The 19865-nt window shown below is 38.2% G+C and overlaps 1 protein-coding gene across 3 annotated transcripts in view; it reads right to left on the bottom strand.

Moving 5' to 3' along the window:
* EPSTI1 (epithelial stromal interaction 1) overlaps positions 1-19865 on the bottom strand; it is a 127204-nt gene that overhangs the window by 7117 nt on the left and 100222 nt on the right. For 2 of the 3 annotated variants that reach the window (XM_037060129.1, XM_037060147.1), the window contains one exon: positions 9090-9163. In XM_037060129.1, coding sequence (XP_036916024.1) covers positions 9090-9163 — 74 coding nt within the window. Of the gene's footprint in view, positions 1-2006; positions 2107-9089; positions 9164-19865 lie in introns of all 3 variants that reach the window. The other variant, XM_037060138.1, reaches the window with a different exon arrangement.

Below are 19865 nucleotides of genomic sequence, written 5' to 3'. Positions count from 1 at the left end.
ACCTGATTAGAGTAGGTTTAAAGAAATAGGAAGAAAGAAAGTACACACAGCAAGAATAGACACCTCTTGAAGCTTTGCTCTAAAGGGGAAGAAAGAAACAGCAAGAAGAAAAGTAGTAGCAAAATAGTTCATATTTCTTAATATTTTATGCTGATGGGCATCTTCTAGTTGAGATGGATAATTCAGGATAAGGGAGGAGTATTAGTAGAACAAAAATAGTGAAGAAGAGAGAAACTGGCTTACAAGGAAGAGTGGGCATACAGGTAGGGATGGATGTCTGCAGGTAAGTAAATGTGGAAGTAGAGCTGGGAGCCTGAAGAAGTTTTCACCTTTCTATCATGTTTCTTTCAAGTAAGGGAAAAACCAGTAATCACTTTGGACTTAGACACGCCTGCCCTACTAAAAAAAACTTTAATCATCCTCACTCATATCATGTCACCAGAAAACAACATTCCTCTCTTTTTAATCTGTGAAAAACCCAAGCAAAGGTTTATAGCTCACTCATTTAAGGCCTGCCGATAGTCATTGGTGAGCCCAATCATTCTCTCAGCAGCAGTCCATGCAGTATTCCTTTACTCTCTCCCATCATCTTCTCCTCAATCCCAGGTATTTTTCTAGGTACTTTCTACATTTGGGTAGTAGTTGAGTAGAGGAGAAAATATGCAGCAAGTTTTGAAGTTGTTCAAAATCTGAGTTTCAATCACATTTCATAACTTATAATTCCTCAGACTTGGATAATGTATTAAACTCACAATGCTCCATTTACCACATGGCTCCTACTCACATATTTATATAAATTAATAATTTTTAAATTGTAATGCATGAGGCAAAAACTGTTCTCTCTTCCATATTGTCTCTTTTCTGAATGCTGTAGTTATGCACATGAGCATACATTATAAATAAATAAATATATCCATTACACCTTCTCTGCAAATTTGCCTGAAATTTGTGTTCTCTTCCCTATATATAATTTGTGAAATCTACCTATCAATTTTAACTACTGGATATCTTTTAAGGAAACATGCATGTAAAATTCCTAACAGGCTGTCTTCTCAAAAATGACTTTTTATCAATCAAGTATTATTTTTTATTAATCTTTTCATTTATTTATTTATTGTTTTGGAGAGAGAGGAAGAGATAGAGAAAGCTAGGGAGAAAAATACTGAGCAAGAGAACAAGAGAGAAACATCAATCGGCTGTCAGCAGCCTCTACTGAGAGAACCAAATGAGCAACCCAGGTATGTGTCCTAACCAGCAATTGAACCAGTCACCTTTTTGCCTTGCAAGACAATGTCCAAACGAGTCACATCTGATCAAACACTTATTGAAGAGTGATTATCTCTAGAGTTTGCAGGTCAGCAAGCACTTGATTATTTTGTTGTATTTTGCCAATTTAAATATTTATATCTGTTCCATTTTTTTAGTAGACACATATATACCTGGGCTTCAATTAAATTATAAAGCATGCAAAACACATTAAACACATATTACAAGTTGCAAGATTTTCTCCACAAAAATCTATCAATATTTCATTTTTAAAAAATGCCTTTTGCTGTAAGGTTTATTAAAAATCATTTTGTAATGAAAAATTAAACATTGGTTTCTTTGATATGCTAGTCTCAGTGAAAAAATTTATTACTAGAGAATGCTCACTATTTTTATAACCGTATTTCATTTAAAATATTCCTAAAAAAAGTGTTCATTTGTTTTTGTCATGGGTCTGGGCCAGGGATAATAAAAAGCCTTACAGTCCAGGAATCACACTGAGAACAAAGGGCAGGTGTCATTTTTACTGCAATTGGCCAGAGCTAAAATCAGGACTTTTTCCCTCTTTCAGAAGCTATTGTGGAATTTACAATAATCACCCTGGCTGACTGCCCATCACACAGCTGAACAGCACATGAAAAAAATATCTGGGGAGAAGGCCACAACATATTTTTTAAATTCTCATTGTTTTTATTCTTCAAATTTGAAAGATATTTTCTAAGAGTAAAGGAAAAACTCACCCAGCTGTTACCACTATTCATATTCCAAGAGCCTCCAAAGTGCTCCAGGCCACCTGGTTGATTTTTGCCTTGGAGTCGGTCCAGAAAAGCATTATTTACCCTTTAAAACAATGAAAAATGTGTGCAAGTGAAAAGCCTGTTGCAAGGCTGAGAGATTTTTGAGAAGCTAATGTGCGTATGACTGACTATGGGGATTGCTTCCTCCCTTCAGTTTAGAAGAAATCTACAGAAACTTCTTTTCACATCAATCACATGACATGCTATTAGCAGTCCTCTGCTGGAGCTGGGGCTGGCTGTGGGTGGTGGCTTGGCCATAGTGAGCATAGTTGCTAATTTCAGTTTCACTGGCCTATCTTCTATCAGTTCAAGAATCTTCTTCACCCAAGCAACCAGACCCCCAAAGGCCAGGGCAGGCAAGGCATGAACCTCAGAGGCTGAGGAAAGGTAAAGACTTTATAGGAATGAAAACATGAAGGAAATCCAAAAATAGCTCTGTGACACTGTTGTTGGAAGATAGCTGTCCCTCCCATATGCCCTGTGCTTCACTGTCACTCTTGCTAAGATAAATCCCACAAGTGAAAAATTTTCTCTCTTAATATTTCCTTTTCCTCATATACTTGTCTCTTGTCCCAGGGAGCGGGACAAGTGTATGAGGAAAAGGAAATATTAAGAGAGAAACTTGAACTTTCAAAGAGGTAATGGGTATGTCTTTCACTGATGTTCAGTCATATTTGCAGCAACCAATTTCAAAAATTAAATTTAACACATAGGAGGTAAAACCTTGAAGAAAGGTAAGAAGGTGATTACTTTAAAGGTCAGAATGTGGACTAACTGTGGGACATCAGTTATGTTCTATTTCTGGGGCTGGCTACCTGGTTTTTCACTTTATAATTAATCATTCTAAATATTTGTTACATGGACTTGGATATACCTGTCCTACTAAAAAATTTAAATTTTTAAATTAAAAAAATTAACATTAAAAAAGTAAAGTGAAGACAACAGCATGCTCTGAGCTGCCTTGGTACAGATAAGCAGAGTCAGGCTGGAGAAACATTGTGATACGTACCCTCAACAAATTACTGAGGAATAGTGCCATTAAGACCATCAGCTTTTTGTTAGAAACACTGTGCCTGGTGTGCAGCAGCAGCTCAATACACGTTTATGGGAGGAAGGGTAGCCTGGCCTCAGTCACATTAGCCTCCTGTTCAGTCATGAAGATTAGCAGAATGTGGACATGGTGGGGAGCTGTAAGTCCATGACTATGGGAGGTTTGGGGACTTCAAGGATAATGACAACTGGGTGGAAAAGTAAGATGATTTTTTGTCTGTCTTTCGTGCTTGCTTAGGGATACCTAAAATGCCAACTGCATGTTGTTCTGCTGGTCTTGGGCTTACTGGTTTGCTGTTTTCTCAACAACTTCAAGCCCCACCGTACACTGGTTACATCTTAGTTATTAGGAAGCTTTTTTCCTCTTACCATAAAATCTACCCAAGTGCCATATCTGGTCAGCCTGGCTCCCTGCAGAGCTCAGTGTGTAAGTCATCTTTCCAGGACCTCTCAGCACACAGATTGAACAGTATCTTACAGTATCTCTAATATGAGATTTGCATATTAAGGAAATGAAAGCTGACCCTGCTCCCCACTTAACAGCACAACCAATGGTATTCTTCACTGCTCATACCCCTAGGACTATTTTTGTCCAGCTTTTTATAACAAAAATGGCCTTTCCCTCAATATCCCTATGCCACCCCGTGCCCAAACCACTAAAAGTCCTGTTGGCTCTACAAACCAAGCACATCTTGAATTCACCCATTTCTTTTTAGGGCCACCATTTTGGTCCAAAGTGCTACCCTCTTTCATCTGGCTTCTACTTCCAGTTCTGCCTCTGTAATCTATTTCCACATAACCAGTTTACTAAATCATGAAAGAGGGCCTGCCTTCCTTTTGCTTAAAACTCTTCCCTGACTTTCCATTACTCTCAGAATAAAATCATTGGCTTATGAAATCTTGTATTTTCTATCTTCTGCCTAGGTTTCCTACCTTATTTCATAATATTTTCTTCCTTACCATCTATAATCCAGTCATTTGGGACCCAAAAAGTCCAAGGTCATTCCCCCTTTAGGGCCTTTGCACTTGTTCTTATGCCTGAATAGGGGACATCCATATGTTTTGGTCCCCAGTCTCTGTGTGACTAACTCATGTCCTGTGATGTCACCTCTTTTTTTGAGAATTGTCACCTCCAATCTCTCCATCAACATGATACCCATGGTGTAGTCCCCATGGTATGTATCATTATCTGAAATAATCTTGCTGCTAAATTGTTGACTTCTTTCTTTCAGTTTGTAATTTCCATGTAGTCATGGACCTTCTCTACTTTGTTAAGTCTATTCCCAGTGCTGAGAACAAAGCCTTCACATGCCCAAATATGCAAAAGGTAAATGAATGAATTATCCACGTGCATGATCCCCACCTCTCCCTGCCTCTGTGACTGCAGCTACACTGTGAAACCACCCACAGTGGTTAGTGCAGGCTGCAAAACTGCTCACTGTCCACTTCTCTCAATTCACTCAGACACTGTGCAGACTGGTGATCTGCAAGGTGATGCAATTCACTTTTGAGCATCAGTTACTAGGAGAACACACAGGGGTCAACCAGAGATTATGTGTGGCAAAAAGATTATTTTCTCAATTCCTAATGAGAATTCAAATAGAAAAAAAGTACCAGTTTATATTTTTATTTACTAGTATTAGAAAGTACAATACATGAATTTTATTGCTGTCAAACTAATGCTCTGGATTTTCTTCCCAGGATAAATTTGGATAAAAACTGTTATTCAAGAATGGTTCAAGTTTCAATAAATCAGATCAGTTCATTCCAGTTTTCAGCTCATGGTCCAGTTCAAGTCCTTAACCTCCATGGTCTGTCCTTTCTCTCCGGAGTTTTAAGTGTCTTCTCTTACTCATGAAGTTAGACTGAGTCAGGGGCAGATGCACTCGAGCTCAACAATTATAGGGCTCATTGAAAACCTTGTGAGGAATCCCTTAATGTTCTATTATAAAACTCAGGGTTGAGTTTTCAGACATGTGAACTTCTAAATAGTAGAAAGCACATTGTCTTTTTGACTCTAATTAAATTAATGTCCATGGAGAAGAGTTCTTATACTGACCCTACATACTGACTATGTAGCTTGTGCTGTTGCTTTCAGCAAGAACAAACCCAGCTATTTTATTCATTAAGAGGCTACTGAATGAGTATTCTCATGTGATAACATAGGAATGCTCACTATAAACTCTAAATGACAAAATAAACAAACTCTTTTCAAAAATTGATTGAGAATACAAAAAGTGTGCTTAAAGACTAGATCACTTATTTCAAACCTGATTCTTAACTTTATTATCAAGAGAGATTTCCTCATAGATTAAATTTGGACCTATACTTAACTAGAATCAATAGAAAGAGAAAATAAGGTGCAGAAAATATCCAATAAATAGCCCCACTAATATTTAAGTATTCTTCAGTATGAAAATAAACCTAAAAATGAGGGCAACGTTTCTATAACAAAACAAAAGTAATCCTTTCCACCTCTAATCAGATAACTTGCCTTCTTATTGGATGCCTATTGAAGATTAATTTCTTAGCAACAGGGCTTATTAATGTGATATATCACTATCTCTAAGATGCTTGAAGCTTTCCTATCCAATTAATTCTCAAAAATCCAGAGAAATAACTGGCTAGTACTAACAACTGTTATATAATATCGGTTTTTTTTTAATTGAAAAACGGGAGAGGGTGTGGGGAAAAAGGGGACTCTGGTCCACTGTTGGTGGGATTGCAGACTGGTACAACCATTATGGAAAACAGTATGGAATTTTCTCAGAAAACTAAAATTGGACTTGCCTTTTGAACCAACAATTCCACTGCTGGGATTGTATCCTAAGAACCCTAAAACACCAATTCCAAAGAACCTATGCACCCCAATGTTCATAGCAGCACAATGTACAATAGCCAAGAGTTGGAAGCAACCTAGGTGCCCGTCTGTAAATGAATGGATCAAAAAACTATGGTACATATACACAATAGAATTTTATGCTGCAGAAAGAAAGAAGGAGCTCCTACCTTTTGCAACAACATGGATGGAACTGGAAAGCATTATGCTGAGTGAAATAAGCCAGGTGTTGAAGGACAAATACCATATGATCTCACCTCTAACAGGAAGCTAAACAACAAAGCAAACAAGCAAGCAAAATATAACCGAAGACACTGAAATAGAGAACAGGCTGACAGTGACCAGAGGGGAGAGGGGAGGGAATTTCAGGGGAAATAAGGGAGGGATTTAGAGGAACCTATATAAAGGATACATGGACAACAACTGAGAAGGGTGGAAATGGGAGGGAGGGGGGAGGATGGGCGGGTGGGATGGGATGGGAGTAATAGACAGAAAACTGTACTTGAAAAAACATTTTAAAAAATTTTTAAAAAAAGAGAAAATGAGAAAAAAACCTATAAAAGACTAAACTAATTTGTGGCCTATTTCATAAAAAAAATACGCAGCAGTAATGGTGTCCTCTTACCCAACAAAATAGTTTAATCAGTGCATCAACATTTTGATGTTTTCTTATAATTGGAGGAGAACATATAAATTCACATTTGACATTTTAAAACTATTTTTACTGGACAAAGGAAGCAGTATAATCTAGTCAAAAGAATATGGGCACCATCCAGAGTTGAGGGCTACAATAGAATTAGGAATTTCTTTCTTTTTCCCCCCTTTCTTTATTTTTTAATATATTTTATTGATTATAGCATTACAGTGTTCTATTTCCCACCTTCATTCCCCTCCACCCTGCACACCCCATCCCCCACCCTTCCCCCCTTTAGTTTATGTCCACATGTCTCAAGATCTTTAGATTCTATATTTCCCCTACTATTCTTGCCCTCCCCCTATCTATTTTTTACCTACCATCTATGCTACTTATTTTCTGTATCTTCTCCCCACTTCTNTTCCTAGAAGTCTATTTCCTTTGTCAGACTGGGGAAGTTCTCCTTTATTATTTGTTCAAATAGGTTTTCCACTTGTGGCTGTTTCTTTTAACCTTCTGGTACCCCTATAATTCGGATGTTGGAACATTTAAAGATGTCCTGGAGGTTCCTAAGCCTCTCCTCATTTTTTTGAATTCTTATTTCTTCATATTTTTCTGTTTGGTTGTTTCTTCCTTCCTTCTGGTCCACCCCCTTGATTTGAGTCCATTTCTTTTCCATCACTATTGGTTTCCTGTGCATTTCCCTTCATTTCAATTAGTTTAGCCTTCATATGTTCCTCTAATTTATGGCTAAAATCAACCAGTTCTGTTAGCATCCTGATCACCAGTGTCTTGAACTGTGCATCTGTGCTATTTCCTGATCACTTAGAGTTATCGGCTCTGGGGCTTTGAGTTCTTCTTGAGCCATATTTTGGACTGTTCGTGCCAGTTACGTATGAGGAGCAGAGCCCTAGGTGTTCACCAGGGCCAGGCCACTCAGTTGCTGGGTTGTGACACTGTATGTGGGGGCGGGGCCAAAGGAAAGCAATGGTGGGCCCCCTCTGCTGCCTCCCCTTTGCTGCCTCCCCGCTGCCACCTCGGGCCATGCCGTCTGTCCCACTGCACATGAATGTCCGACTGTGGTCAGCCCGCCACTGGGTTCACTGCTGGGTGCTGAGCATTTGTCTCACTGCTCACTCCCCTGCTGGTTTATCTGGGTGCTAATGTGTGACAGCAGACAGCCCACTGCCCCAGCCCTCACTGGGTCAGCCCGACAGGGACCTGCCTGGGTACCTAGGATGGGGGGATCTTTCTTGCCTGTCCTTGCTCTGCTGCTGGCTCCGCCCCTCTTACCGGTCCGGTTGAACGGTTCGTTTTTGTCGGACTTCTGTATAGTTCAATTTTCTGTTCTTTTTTTAAAATTTTATTTAATTATTTTTCAAATACAGTTTGTATTTTCTGCTCTTTGGCTGCGTCTTTGTTCTCCAAACCTTTGCTGTATTCAAACTTGGTTGTGGGAGAGGCACGGTGTTTCTACCTACACCTCTATCTTGGTGGAGTCCCCCTTTCTTTAATTGATGTTCAGATACAGTTGTCTCCATTTTCCCACCACTACTTTCCCCAAACCTGCCTTACCCATGCCCACCACCCACCCTCAACCCCAACCCCCATTCAAGTTCATTTAAGTCCATTTTCCTTCTTTCCCATTATTTTCCTTGCCCCTCTGGTTACTGTCATTTTGTTGTTGATATCAATAAATTCATTAACACCTTTTAAAGTCTCATTTACAAAATAAAACTGCCAGGATTTAAAAATATGCATTAGTCATAGTGGGAATTCAGACATATAAAAGAACCACTAAGTTTCAAAAGAAGAATTTGTTCCTTTAAGCCATGAGAGCCTTTAAATAAAATTATTCTCCTAAAACACTCAAGCACACTACAATTAATTCAAATAACCCAAGTGCCCTTCAGGAAAATCCTGACATAATGACAGATACAGTGGCTATTAGCCCTGTTCCCAACATCAACATGGTGTTTTACTGGGTACTGAGCATCGGCTATTGGGAATAAACTAGAGAGCACTTACAGTATTTAAAAGTCCTTAATGGTCCTATTTTAAGATTTTTTTCTTAATATGTTAGTCAATATAAAACAACTTTATGGTAATTTTTGTCTGAGCTTTTGTATTTAAGTATGGGTATCTCACCATCTGTATAGTTCAATTATTCTAAAGCACCATCTCAAAAGATGAAGATGCCTTCTTCCATGGAAGTCAAGTGAAATGTAATATAAATAAACATATAACTTGAGAGTATCATTCAGTTTTGTAGTGTGAAGTAATGCCACCTATCCAGAAAAAGGAGATACTGTATGTGTATGTACATGTTTGTATAGCAACGGGCATCCTCACACACACACCACACCTGCATGATATAAAGATTAAAAAGATAATATGAATTTCAAAACTATAATCAATATTACTATAATGTTTTTCTGAAACACTGCAAACAATTTATAGGTAATTGTTTTAACCAAGGATGATAATTTATTAGCCATTATACCTCCTGTGCTCAGCCTGGTGGTTTCTGGTTCTTTCTTCCTCCTGTTGCTGTCGTTTAAATTCCAGTAATTCACTCTAGGGACAATAAAGTTTTAAAATACAGTTTTCAATTCACTTGGTTATACAGAAGGCACCCAAATCAATTATATGTTTAACCTTAACAGTCGCAATATTTCATTTTTGAAACTTTTACTTAGGTGCCATTTCCAAGTGAAATTATTTTCTTACATAACTAGGCAAAAAAATCATTGTGGCTTAGTCTAACAATAGCTCTGAGTGTAAAATTGTGAGATTAGAAAGCCGAAGTATATGTTCTAGATATTAGACCAATTGGTACAACATATACAGAGGTAAGCACAATGTGAGTCAAACTTACCTGTGTCTTACAAAGAAAAAGAAATCATATTTGTTCCTTCATTAATATCACACAATATTATCTCTTGGTCATTTCTTGCATTTCTTTCCCAACAAATTCATAGACACTTACAAATGAATATTGGACCCAATTCCATAGTGCAATTCCATTAGCAAAACAGTCTCCTTCTTGGAGAATAATCACTCAACCTGTTTATTGACAAGTTACTTCTGATATTAGCAGAACTTTAAACTTTCTGGATTGATACTTTGCTTCAGATAGGAGATCACACTACTACAACTAAATCTCTAGCATCTGACATTTTGATTATCCTCTTCGAAGAGGTACCTTAACTCCCAAACTCAGTTACTATGTTCACAGTATTAAAGAACTAGGTGCCAGGATTTGTCTAATACTGCCTACCTTGAGGCAGACTGAGTTTCAATTCAAAGACAAAAAAAGGCACAGGGAGCATTATCAAGCTCCCAAATTAGTGCTGAGTCATAGAGATTTTCTGGCACAGAAAACACAGTCACACCTCGATAAACATACACCAATACAGATATTCTTAACCCCAAAATTTCTTCATGAAAAGTATGAAATATATTCAAGGTTTAAACTGACATTTTATTTTTAACTTTATTCGAAAGTCTTCCACCACCTTATAATTCTCAAAAATAAAAAACTGGTTTCTTACATGGTAATATTCCAAATATATTAGTCATCAGTCCATAAAGTACGTTATTTAATTCTAATTCCTATATAGCACCAACAATAACGGCGTAATTGGAGTTCTCTAAATAAATGAATGGTATTTGTTCAACCATTTTACATACATTGATTAAATGCCAAATGCCAAGTCATATGCTAGAGAGACTCACTTTTTCACAATAGCATAAGATCTTTCTTCTTTTTAATTTGTGTCACTATAATATATGTACATAGTTTTAAAAGCCTACCAAGAAACAGTACTACTAAGGCTCACGCTAAAATGAAAGAAGCTCCAGTCCTCCCTGTGGCTGACACTTCCAATGCTGTGCAGGTACTGCAGGCGTGTGGCTACTGAAGATGTGTAGATTCATCTTCAGTTACCTTCTTAATAGCATGCACATTCTTCTGTTTCTTAATTTTTTAATTGTATTATACTTTGACTTCCTATTATGGAGGAAGAGGTATGACTCTATCACTACTTCGGCCCTAATCCCGACTTCCCTGCCAGTACACCACCATCTTCACTCCTCACCCCCACAGCTCTTTTCGTTTTCAACTTCCAGCATGGCAGGGGAGGGACTCTGCTTTTGGACTTCCAATTCACCCTCCTCTTTTCAACACTAGCCTTCAGAGGTACCAGGTGCCACGTTCTGGTTTTTCCTTCTCTACTTCCAGCTTTGAAAATTTATGGAAGTCTCCTGGCCTGTTCTTTTGTTCTTACTGGCTTATGGCTCAAGGGACTGAAGACAAGCAAATGAAAGTTTTGAAGGTTTAATGTTTAACCATAAGACCTTAATATTTAAAACAAATTTGCCAGAATTTTGGTACTTGATCCTCACAATTCTCGAAGGTAGGTAGATAAAATATTATTTGATGAGTGAATGAATGACCATTATATGCTTGTTTTACAGATGATAAAGCCGAGGTTCAGAAACTCGATTTAAGTCAATTGTCAAGAGCTAAACAGCTCATGATAGCAAATAAAAACTAGGGCTAAATTTCTTTGTATCCAATCTCCTGTAAGACATATCCAAAATAGGTGATTAAGACTGAGGGTAACTTGTCAATAGTTCACCATACTCAACTCATACCTAAAACTATAAGACCCACTTATACTAAAAAATTCTAGCATAATATATCTAAGCTAAAATTTAAATCCCTATAGTCAAAGGATGCTAAGTATTCTCATATGCATTGACCCATTTCCCTAAGGAACAACTTGTTTAATAAAATGAACTCTGAACAAACTAAATTTTTATCAGTTCTGTTCATGAGATAAAGATTTTAAAAACTGTAAAATGCATATACTATGTATGCATATAATAATATATGCATATTATTACTTAGTTCTCTAAAATAAAATTTTCCACCTTTTTAAAAAGAATTCATTTGTTTATTTTTAGAGAGAGGGGAAGGGAGGGAGAAAGAGAGGGAGAGAAACATTAATGTGTGGTTGCCTCTTGCATGACCCCTTCTGGGGACCTGGCCTACAACCCAGGCATGTACCCTGACTGGGTATTGAACAGACTACCCTTTGGTTTACAAGCTGGCAATCAATACACTGAACCTACAAACCAAAGGCTCTAAAATAATTTTTAAGATAATTTTTTCAGCCTTAGCAAAAATGATCCTGAAATTTATCTGACAAAATTAAATATATGATCTTAGCCATTAATAAATCTTTAAAAAAATGAAATGAGGGAGAGTTGGCTCCAACAACTATTAAAACATGTTATAAATCTACAATAATTAAAACAATTTGATTGAGTCCAGGAAAAGACCTAATTCATAGAAATGTTGTTTATGTATGCTGTTATGCTAAACCCATACAAGGAAGATGGTTTAGTGAATGATAATTAGCTAATCAACTATTGTGAGAAAAATTAAAACTAAATCCTTCATTTTTCACATGACAATAAATGATACAGAGGTCTAAGGTTTGAATTTAAAACATAGAACAATAGAGGCTTCAAAGGAGGATTGGTAAACTTATTTATAAACTTGGAGCAAGAAACCTCCAAAAGACATCAAGGAAAAATATTGATACATTTAGCTAAATTAAAATGTAAAGCTTCCCCTGGGAAAAATACCATACAAACTGAAAACAATTAAATGTTTATGACATACATAGGCTGATTCTATTATTCTTTTGTTCATTCACTCTATAATATCTGAATGCTTACTATGAGTCAGGTTTGGATCTATGTGACAGAGATAAGAGTCATAAACAAGATAGATGAGTTTGTATTTTAAAATAAAGAAAACAATAAACAAATGAGAAAAATAGCCAGTGGTAGTTCTTTGCCAAGGATTAAACAGATTGACATGAGGATCAACAGCTCAGTTACTATTTTAGATAGAAGTTTAAGGAAGGCCTAAGGAGGTAACTAAAGACCTCATATAAGCAAATAATGAAAAAACTACCATCAGATAGAAAAAGGGCCAAAGAATAGAAAGAAGCAGTTCATAGATAAATTAAAAATTACCTATTAATTTAATTGGTCACCATCTTCACACATAATCAAAAAAATATATAGAAATAGGATAAAAATGTTCTCCTATCTTATTGAGAAAAAGTAGAAAAGTCCATTAATAAGGTACATTCAGGCACCTTGGGGGAATGTCTAAGTTAGTGAAAAGTAATTTAGTTTTTGGAGGACAATATAGCAATAACATGTACATGCAAAATGTACACATCCTTTGCGGAAGTGTTTAAAGATGTCCGCATAAGGACAGTCACTTTGTCCAGTAGTATTACTGAAGCAATAAAAGTTCAAGAGAGAATTGATTCTTGACTTCTGGTCAAGATGGTGGCCTAGGTAAAAACAGCTCACCTCCTAGCACAAGCACATCAAAATTACAACTAAAATATAGAAGAACCATCACTCAGAACCATCAGAAATTGAGTTGAATGGAAGTCTGATAACTATGTAATTAAAGGAACCACATCCAGCCAGACTGATCGGATGGGTAGAGACATGGAACAAGCTGGTCCCATATCCACGTGTAGTGGATAAAAAATTAGGAGGGAATATCTTGGGATCGAGGCGTCCCAGCCTCATACCAGAGCCCTCAATCCAGAGTTCCAGTGCCAGAAAGATAAGTCCCCATAACTTTTGGCTGCAAAAACTAGCATGATTTGAGTCAGTAGATGAAACTTCTGGAGTCCCAAGCAGTTCCTCTTAAAGAACACACACATGGACTTAGACTCACTCCCTCTGAACTATAGCACCAAGGTAGCAACTTGAAAGGCACTATTAGCATGCAGAGGGAAACTGAAATGTCAGGCATCAAGGCAAGAGCTGCAGGACAGAGCAGGCAGAGGCCATTGTCCCTTTTCTGAGCCCTACCCCACAGATCCACAGAGCTGGCAGGCTGGCTAACACTGTTTGTCCCACCCTGGAGATCCCCAGAGACTCCGTTCCACCCAACTTATGGGCCCGTGCAATGTGCTTTTCCATATAAATGGCTGGTATTGGCTCATGCTTCACAACTTCCTAAATCCTATCAAACATACAACAGCCAGCCTCAGTGAGCCCTCACCTTGCTAAGTGGCTGCAGGGTAGGCACTCTCAGCAACCAGCCTAGATTCACAGCTTGTCTTCACCTGGGTATCTCCAAGGCCAGCACAAGTAGCAGACATCTCAGATTGCTTGATAGCTCAGGCAGGGTGGCCCCAGGCAAAACATAGGTAGGGGATGAACTTGGCCTGTACTACCTGAGAAACCCCAGAGCCTGTGTACCCAGTGGACAGATACAGACCATGTCAGAGCACTGGCACCCTGCTTCTGCACAGTTGATCTTCCACAGAGTGTGGAGGCTGGCGGCCAGTGGTCATAGTCAGTCCTTGCAGCTGACTGGCTTGGGTAAAACTATCCCATTGATCTGCCAACAGCAACCACAACTGAACTACAAGAGTAACGTATACTCAGCCAACATGAAGGGCACACCTCAAGTACCCAGCTTGAGTGATAGGGGAAGCTGTGCAACTGGACCCTACAGGACACCTACTATTTAGGGCATGTTACCAAGACAGGGAGTCTCAGCAGCTTTACCTAATACATAGAAACAAATACAGGAAGGTTGCCAAAATAAGTGGACAAAGAAACATGGCCCAAATGATAGAACAGATCAAAACTCCAGAAAAAGAGCTAAACAAAATGGAGGTAGAGCAATCTATCAGATGCAGAGTTCAAAACACTGGTTATCAGGATGCTCAAGGAACTTAGTGAGGACCTCAACAGCAGAAAAAAGATCCAGAGAAAAATGAAGGATACACTAATTAAAATAAAGAACAATTTACAGAGAAACAACATTAGAGTAGATGAAGCCTAGAATCAAATTAATGATTTGAAACATAAGAAATCAAAAAACAACCAATCGAAACAAGAAGAAGAAAAATTAATCCAAAAAAATGAGGATAGTGTAAGCAACCTCTGGGACAACTAGTAGTCCAACATTCGCATCATAGTGGTGCCAAACAGAGAGGAGAAAGAGCAAAAGCAAGAAATTGGAAATCTATTTGAAAAATGATGAAAGAAAACTTCCCTAATATGTTGAAAAAAATAGACATGCAAGTCCAAGAAGCACAAACAGTCCCAAACAAAACGGATGCAAAGAGGACCACTCTAAGACACACTACAATTAAAATGCCAAAGGTTACGAGTTAAGCAAGAATCTTAAAAGCAGTAAGAGAAAAGTAGTTAGTTATCTACAGGAGAATTCCCGTAAGACTGTCAGTTGATTTCTCAAAAGAAACTTTGCAGGCTAGAAGGGATTGGCAAGAAATATTCAGACATGAAAAGCAAGAACCTACAGTCAAGACTGCTCTACCCAGCAAAGCTGTCATTTAGAATTGAAGGGCAGATAAAGAGCGTCCCAGATGTGAAAAAAATAAAAGAGTACATTATCACCAAACCATTATTATACGAAATGTTAAAGGGACTTACTTAAGAAAAAGAAAAAAATCAAAACTATGAACACTAAAATGGCAATGAATACATATGAACAATTGAATCAAACTAAAAAATAAACCAAGCGAACAAGAATGGAGAAAGAATCATGGATATGGAGAGCATTTTGATGGTTGCCAGATGGGAGGGTAGGTGTGGGGAATGGGTGAAGAGGTGAAGGGATTAAGAAGTACAGATCAGTATTTACAGAATAGCCACAGGGATGTAAAGTACAGTATAGGAAATGGAGTAGCCAAAGAACTTATACCCATGACCCATGAACATGAACAATGATGTAGAGACTGCCTGAGGGACTCGGGGGTGCCGGGTGGAGCGGGGCAAAGTGGGAAAAATTGAAACAACTGTAGTAGCATAAACAATAAAATATAATAAAAATAAGTAAATAAAAAAATTCAAGAGAAAATCATAATGCTCATTAAAAAGGATCTTGCAAAATAACAGATCATCTACGGCACATGTGGCAAACACAAGGCCACAGGCCGAATTTGGCCCTCCATCTTGTTTTATCAGGCCCGGCACCTCCTTTCTACAGAGCGACAGCACCGAGCTCTCGCTTAACTGCTAAGGAGTAACTACTCATTTATGCAGTCCTAAAACTACATTCAACTCTCTGAAGGCACCCATGAGGCTGATGTGGCCCCCAGTGAAAATGAGTTTGACACTCCTGATCTAAAAAATGGAATACTTTGCAACAGTTACAAAAAATAAGGTAGATGGAGGAGAGGGAAGGCAGCAATGCCTCTCTTAAGATAAGTAAATGATAACAGATAGATCTGAGCAGCTTTGGGACGCCTCGGTATAAATAGAAAAGATACACATAAATCCATTCTAAGTTTTATATGTTGGTGTATATCATATTTAAAACATTTTTTATAGGAAAGTACACACTAAAATGTTAATTGGAATTATCACTGGGGAGAGAAACATGGAGGGTGGATGAGTGGGGTAGGAAGTTTAAACATCACATCTTGTTTTAGAGTTTTAACTTTGAACCATGTGAATATGGTATTTCCTCATACCAGCAACAAAGGTTTATCTGTGTGGGACACCATTTCTGTTTCTTTAATCTTTCCTTTGTTTAAAAATCCCAATAAATATTGATTTTAATACTCGAAGATTTAAAAGAGCAGAACCCTGCATTATAATACCAAGGACTTTTAGAGAGAAAGAAAAAAGGGCAGAAGAGAGAAACAGGCAGCATCCTCTGAGAGAGGCTGAGGGGAGAGGAGAAAACCCAGGGCAGGAGAAAAGCAGGGATGGGCTCACCATGTAAGAACATTGCTCTGTACTGCAGAAGAAGGGACTCTGGCTTTGCGGCACTAAGGATTATTACTTCACCATGTGCAAGGCATGTTTACTAGGGACAGACTGACTTTCCTTTAGTACCATGAAGAATAATTTCAGCTAATTAATTTGTTCTGCTGAATTGGCAGCCAGTACTGATGCATCCATGTGCCTTATGAGCAACTTTTTGGTTCATTTACTGGGTTCTCACACAGAATTGCACTACCTAGTTGGACAGATACAAAATAAATTGTTTCTGTTCCAAGGACTGATCTTTGGACACTAAGAAAATCAAAATACTCTAGGCAGGAGGGACATGATGTACAGCACCTGAGACACTGTCAAGTCCTTTCCCACTCAACACGTATTTGTTGAGCACCAATCATTTTTCAGATACCTGGATTCATTCTAAAGGTTCAGATGCAAATAGATGCTTCAATTTAAATGTACAGTTTAGTGAGGGAGAGAGACCCAGAAACAACCACAATACAAAGCAGAAAGAAATAAATGCACTGACGAATACAATTTCGAGCAACATGACCTGGGAGTATGAAGGAAGGGAGACAGAAAAGAGAAACAAGGAGCAATTGTTTCTGGGTGCTGTCTGATAATTTAAATGTGTCCATGAAGCCTCCCAGAAGAAAGAGAATGTCTTTTCACTGCTCTTCACAACTCCCTGCACTCAAACAGAGCTCCATCCCAAGAGTATACCATCTTGGAGATGCCAAAACAGAACTTCCTGTAAATACTGGCTAAGTGGTATATGGTAAATAAGAACAATACTGTAAATGCTGCTGCCTATGTGCACCCTGCTGGGGCTCTCCTGTCAGAGGAAAGGTCGCTCTGCTGGGGCACTTCAGGTGAGTACTGAGAGTCAGTGCTGGGGGCCCCAGCTAACAGCAAGAAGTAACAGGGTCATCACCATCTCTTGCTAGAAGTTGTAGAAATTGGTTCTATGCTCCCATTTACTCAAAGGTTAAATGTTGGGTTGGCCAGAAAGGGCATTTGGCTTTTTTTCTGTAAACTGGCTCCACTAGTACTTAGTTATCTTAACTTCATTCAAAAAAATTTTGTTAGATTATACTATGACAGTTGTCATATCAGTGTGCATTTAAAAACTATCAAAATTGGTGAATTTTTGTGTAGCCATTTTAACATTGAATATGGAAGAAAACACACAACATTTTGGGCCTGTCATGCTTTACTATTTCAAAAAGGGTAGAAACACAACTGTAACACAAAAAGACTTGTTCAGTGTATGGAGAAAGTGCTGTGACTGATCAAATGTGTCAAAAGTGGTTTGTGAAGTTTCGTGCTGGAGATTTCTCTCTAGATGATTCTCCATGGCCAGGCAGACTATTTGAAGGTGATAGTGATCAAATTCAGACATTAATTGAGAACAGTCAATGTTATACCAAGCAGGAGAGAGCCAATGATACTCAAAATATCCAAATCAAGTGTTGAAAATCATATGTACCAGCTTGATTATGTTAATCACTTTGATGTTTGGGTTTCACATAAGCAAAAAAAAAAAAAACCCTTCTTGACTGTATTACTGCATGTGATTCTCTACTCAGACATAATGAAAATGTTCTGTTTTTAAAACAAATTATGATGGGCAATATAAAGTGGATACTTTACAATACCGTATAACAGAAGAGATGGTGGGACAAGTGAAGTCATCCACTAGCAGCCACACCAAAGGATGGTCTTCATCTAAAGAAGGTGATATTATGTATATGGTGGGATTGGAAGGAGTCCTCTAATATGAGCTCCTTCCCCAAAACTGAACAATTAATTCCAACAAGTACAACTCCCAATTACACCAACTAAAAGAAGCACAAGACAAAAAGCGTCTAGAATTAGTCAACATAAAAATGCCTCATCTTCCATCGGGAAAACACAAGGCTGCAAGTTTCTTTTTTTTTAAAGCTTTTTACTTATTTATCTTTAGAGGGGAAGAGAAGGAGAGAGGGAGAGAAATATCAATGTATGGTTGCCTCTTGTGTGTCCTGTGATGGGAACTGGCCTGCAACCCAGGTATGTGCCCTGACTGGGAATCGAACCGCGACACTGATTCGCAGGCCCACACTCAATCCACTGAGCTACACCAGCCAGGGCTGTATGTTCCTTTGATGACCAAGCCAAAACTGTTAGAGCTTGGCTGGGAAGTTTTGATTCTTCCATCATATTCACTTAGACATTGGGCCTTCAGATTTCCATTAAATTTAGCCTTCACAAAATGCTCTTAATGGAAAAAATTTCAAACCCTGGAAGACTGCAAAAGGCACCTGGAACAATTCTTTGCTCAAAAGATAAAAAGTTTTGGGAATATGGAATTATAAAGTTGCCTGAAATGTGGCAGAAGGTAGTGGAACAAAATGGTGAATACATTGTTCAATAAAGTTAATGGTGAAAATGAAATGTCTTTTTTTTTACTTTAAAACTAAACAGGCTTTTCGGCCAACCCAGTACAACAGACAAGTGTGTGCAAGGCTGGACCCTGGAGAAACCAGATGAATCTAGAGTGCAAAGCGTGCTCCATAGCAAGGCTGTTGTGTGATAATCAAAAACTAGGATATGGTCACTTAAAGATTATGTCTGAAATCCAGTGATGTGCGGTCTGATATGGTTCAGCTTAACTGCTCTGTGTAAGCATTAAAGTGTCATCACTCAGGAAGGTCAAACTTCTTTCAGGAGAGGACGTCCTCTTAACTCAACAAAGGAAAAAGGAAGTGGAAACAGAGTTAAAGAACTCCTTCCTTTGAATTTTTTTTAAATACAGGAGAGTTCTGAGGGGAGAGGAGACAGTTTAGAGAAGTCCAGATTCTGCTGTTCCCCACAGTAATAACGCTTTGCCCAGTAGAACAAAGATTGCCTTGGCTACGAGACAAAAAGTGAAAACTATACCCCCTCCAAAACTCAGATCAACCATTTAAAGGAAGTAAATACTAATGAGAAAAGTTGGGGAGTAAAAAATAGCATTAATAATGTATATTCCCTATTATTACTGTTAGTTCTGTCATTGTAATATAAAAGGGAGTTCTAGCTACAATAGTCATTGAATCACACAGCTCTATATGAGGCCTGTCCAGAAGATATCTGGCCACACATATGAAAAAATAGAGATATTTACAGAAGAAGATACAAGATACAAGAAACACTGTACATAGGTCAATGATGTCTCAGTCCCCTTCAAAGTAGGCACCTTGGGACGTTACACAGTTCTCCCAATTGTCATCAGCTATACTGTCGTATTTTCCTGAATCTCATCAACAGTCTGAAATCTCTTCCCTTTCAAAGGTGATTTTAGTTTGGGGGAAAGCCAAAAGTCACAGGGTGCCAAATCTGGTCTGTAGGGGGCCTCAGTCATCTGGGTGATTTGATGTTTCACCAAAAAACCTCTGCATGAGAAATGATGCATGAGTGGGTGCATTGTCGTGATGAAGTTGCC

This window comes from Sturnira hondurensis, unplaced genomic scaffold (genome assembly GCF_014824575.4).
Source record: "Sturnira hondurensis isolate 20B ecotype Veracruz unplaced genomic scaffold, ASM1482457v3 Scaffold0001074, whole genome shotgun sequence".
Classification (NCBI taxonomy): domain Eukaryota; kingdom Metazoa; phylum Chordata; class Mammalia; order Chiroptera; family Phyllostomidae; genus Sturnira; species Sturnira hondurensis.
This window is presented reverse-complemented; position numbering and strand designations above follow the sequence as displayed.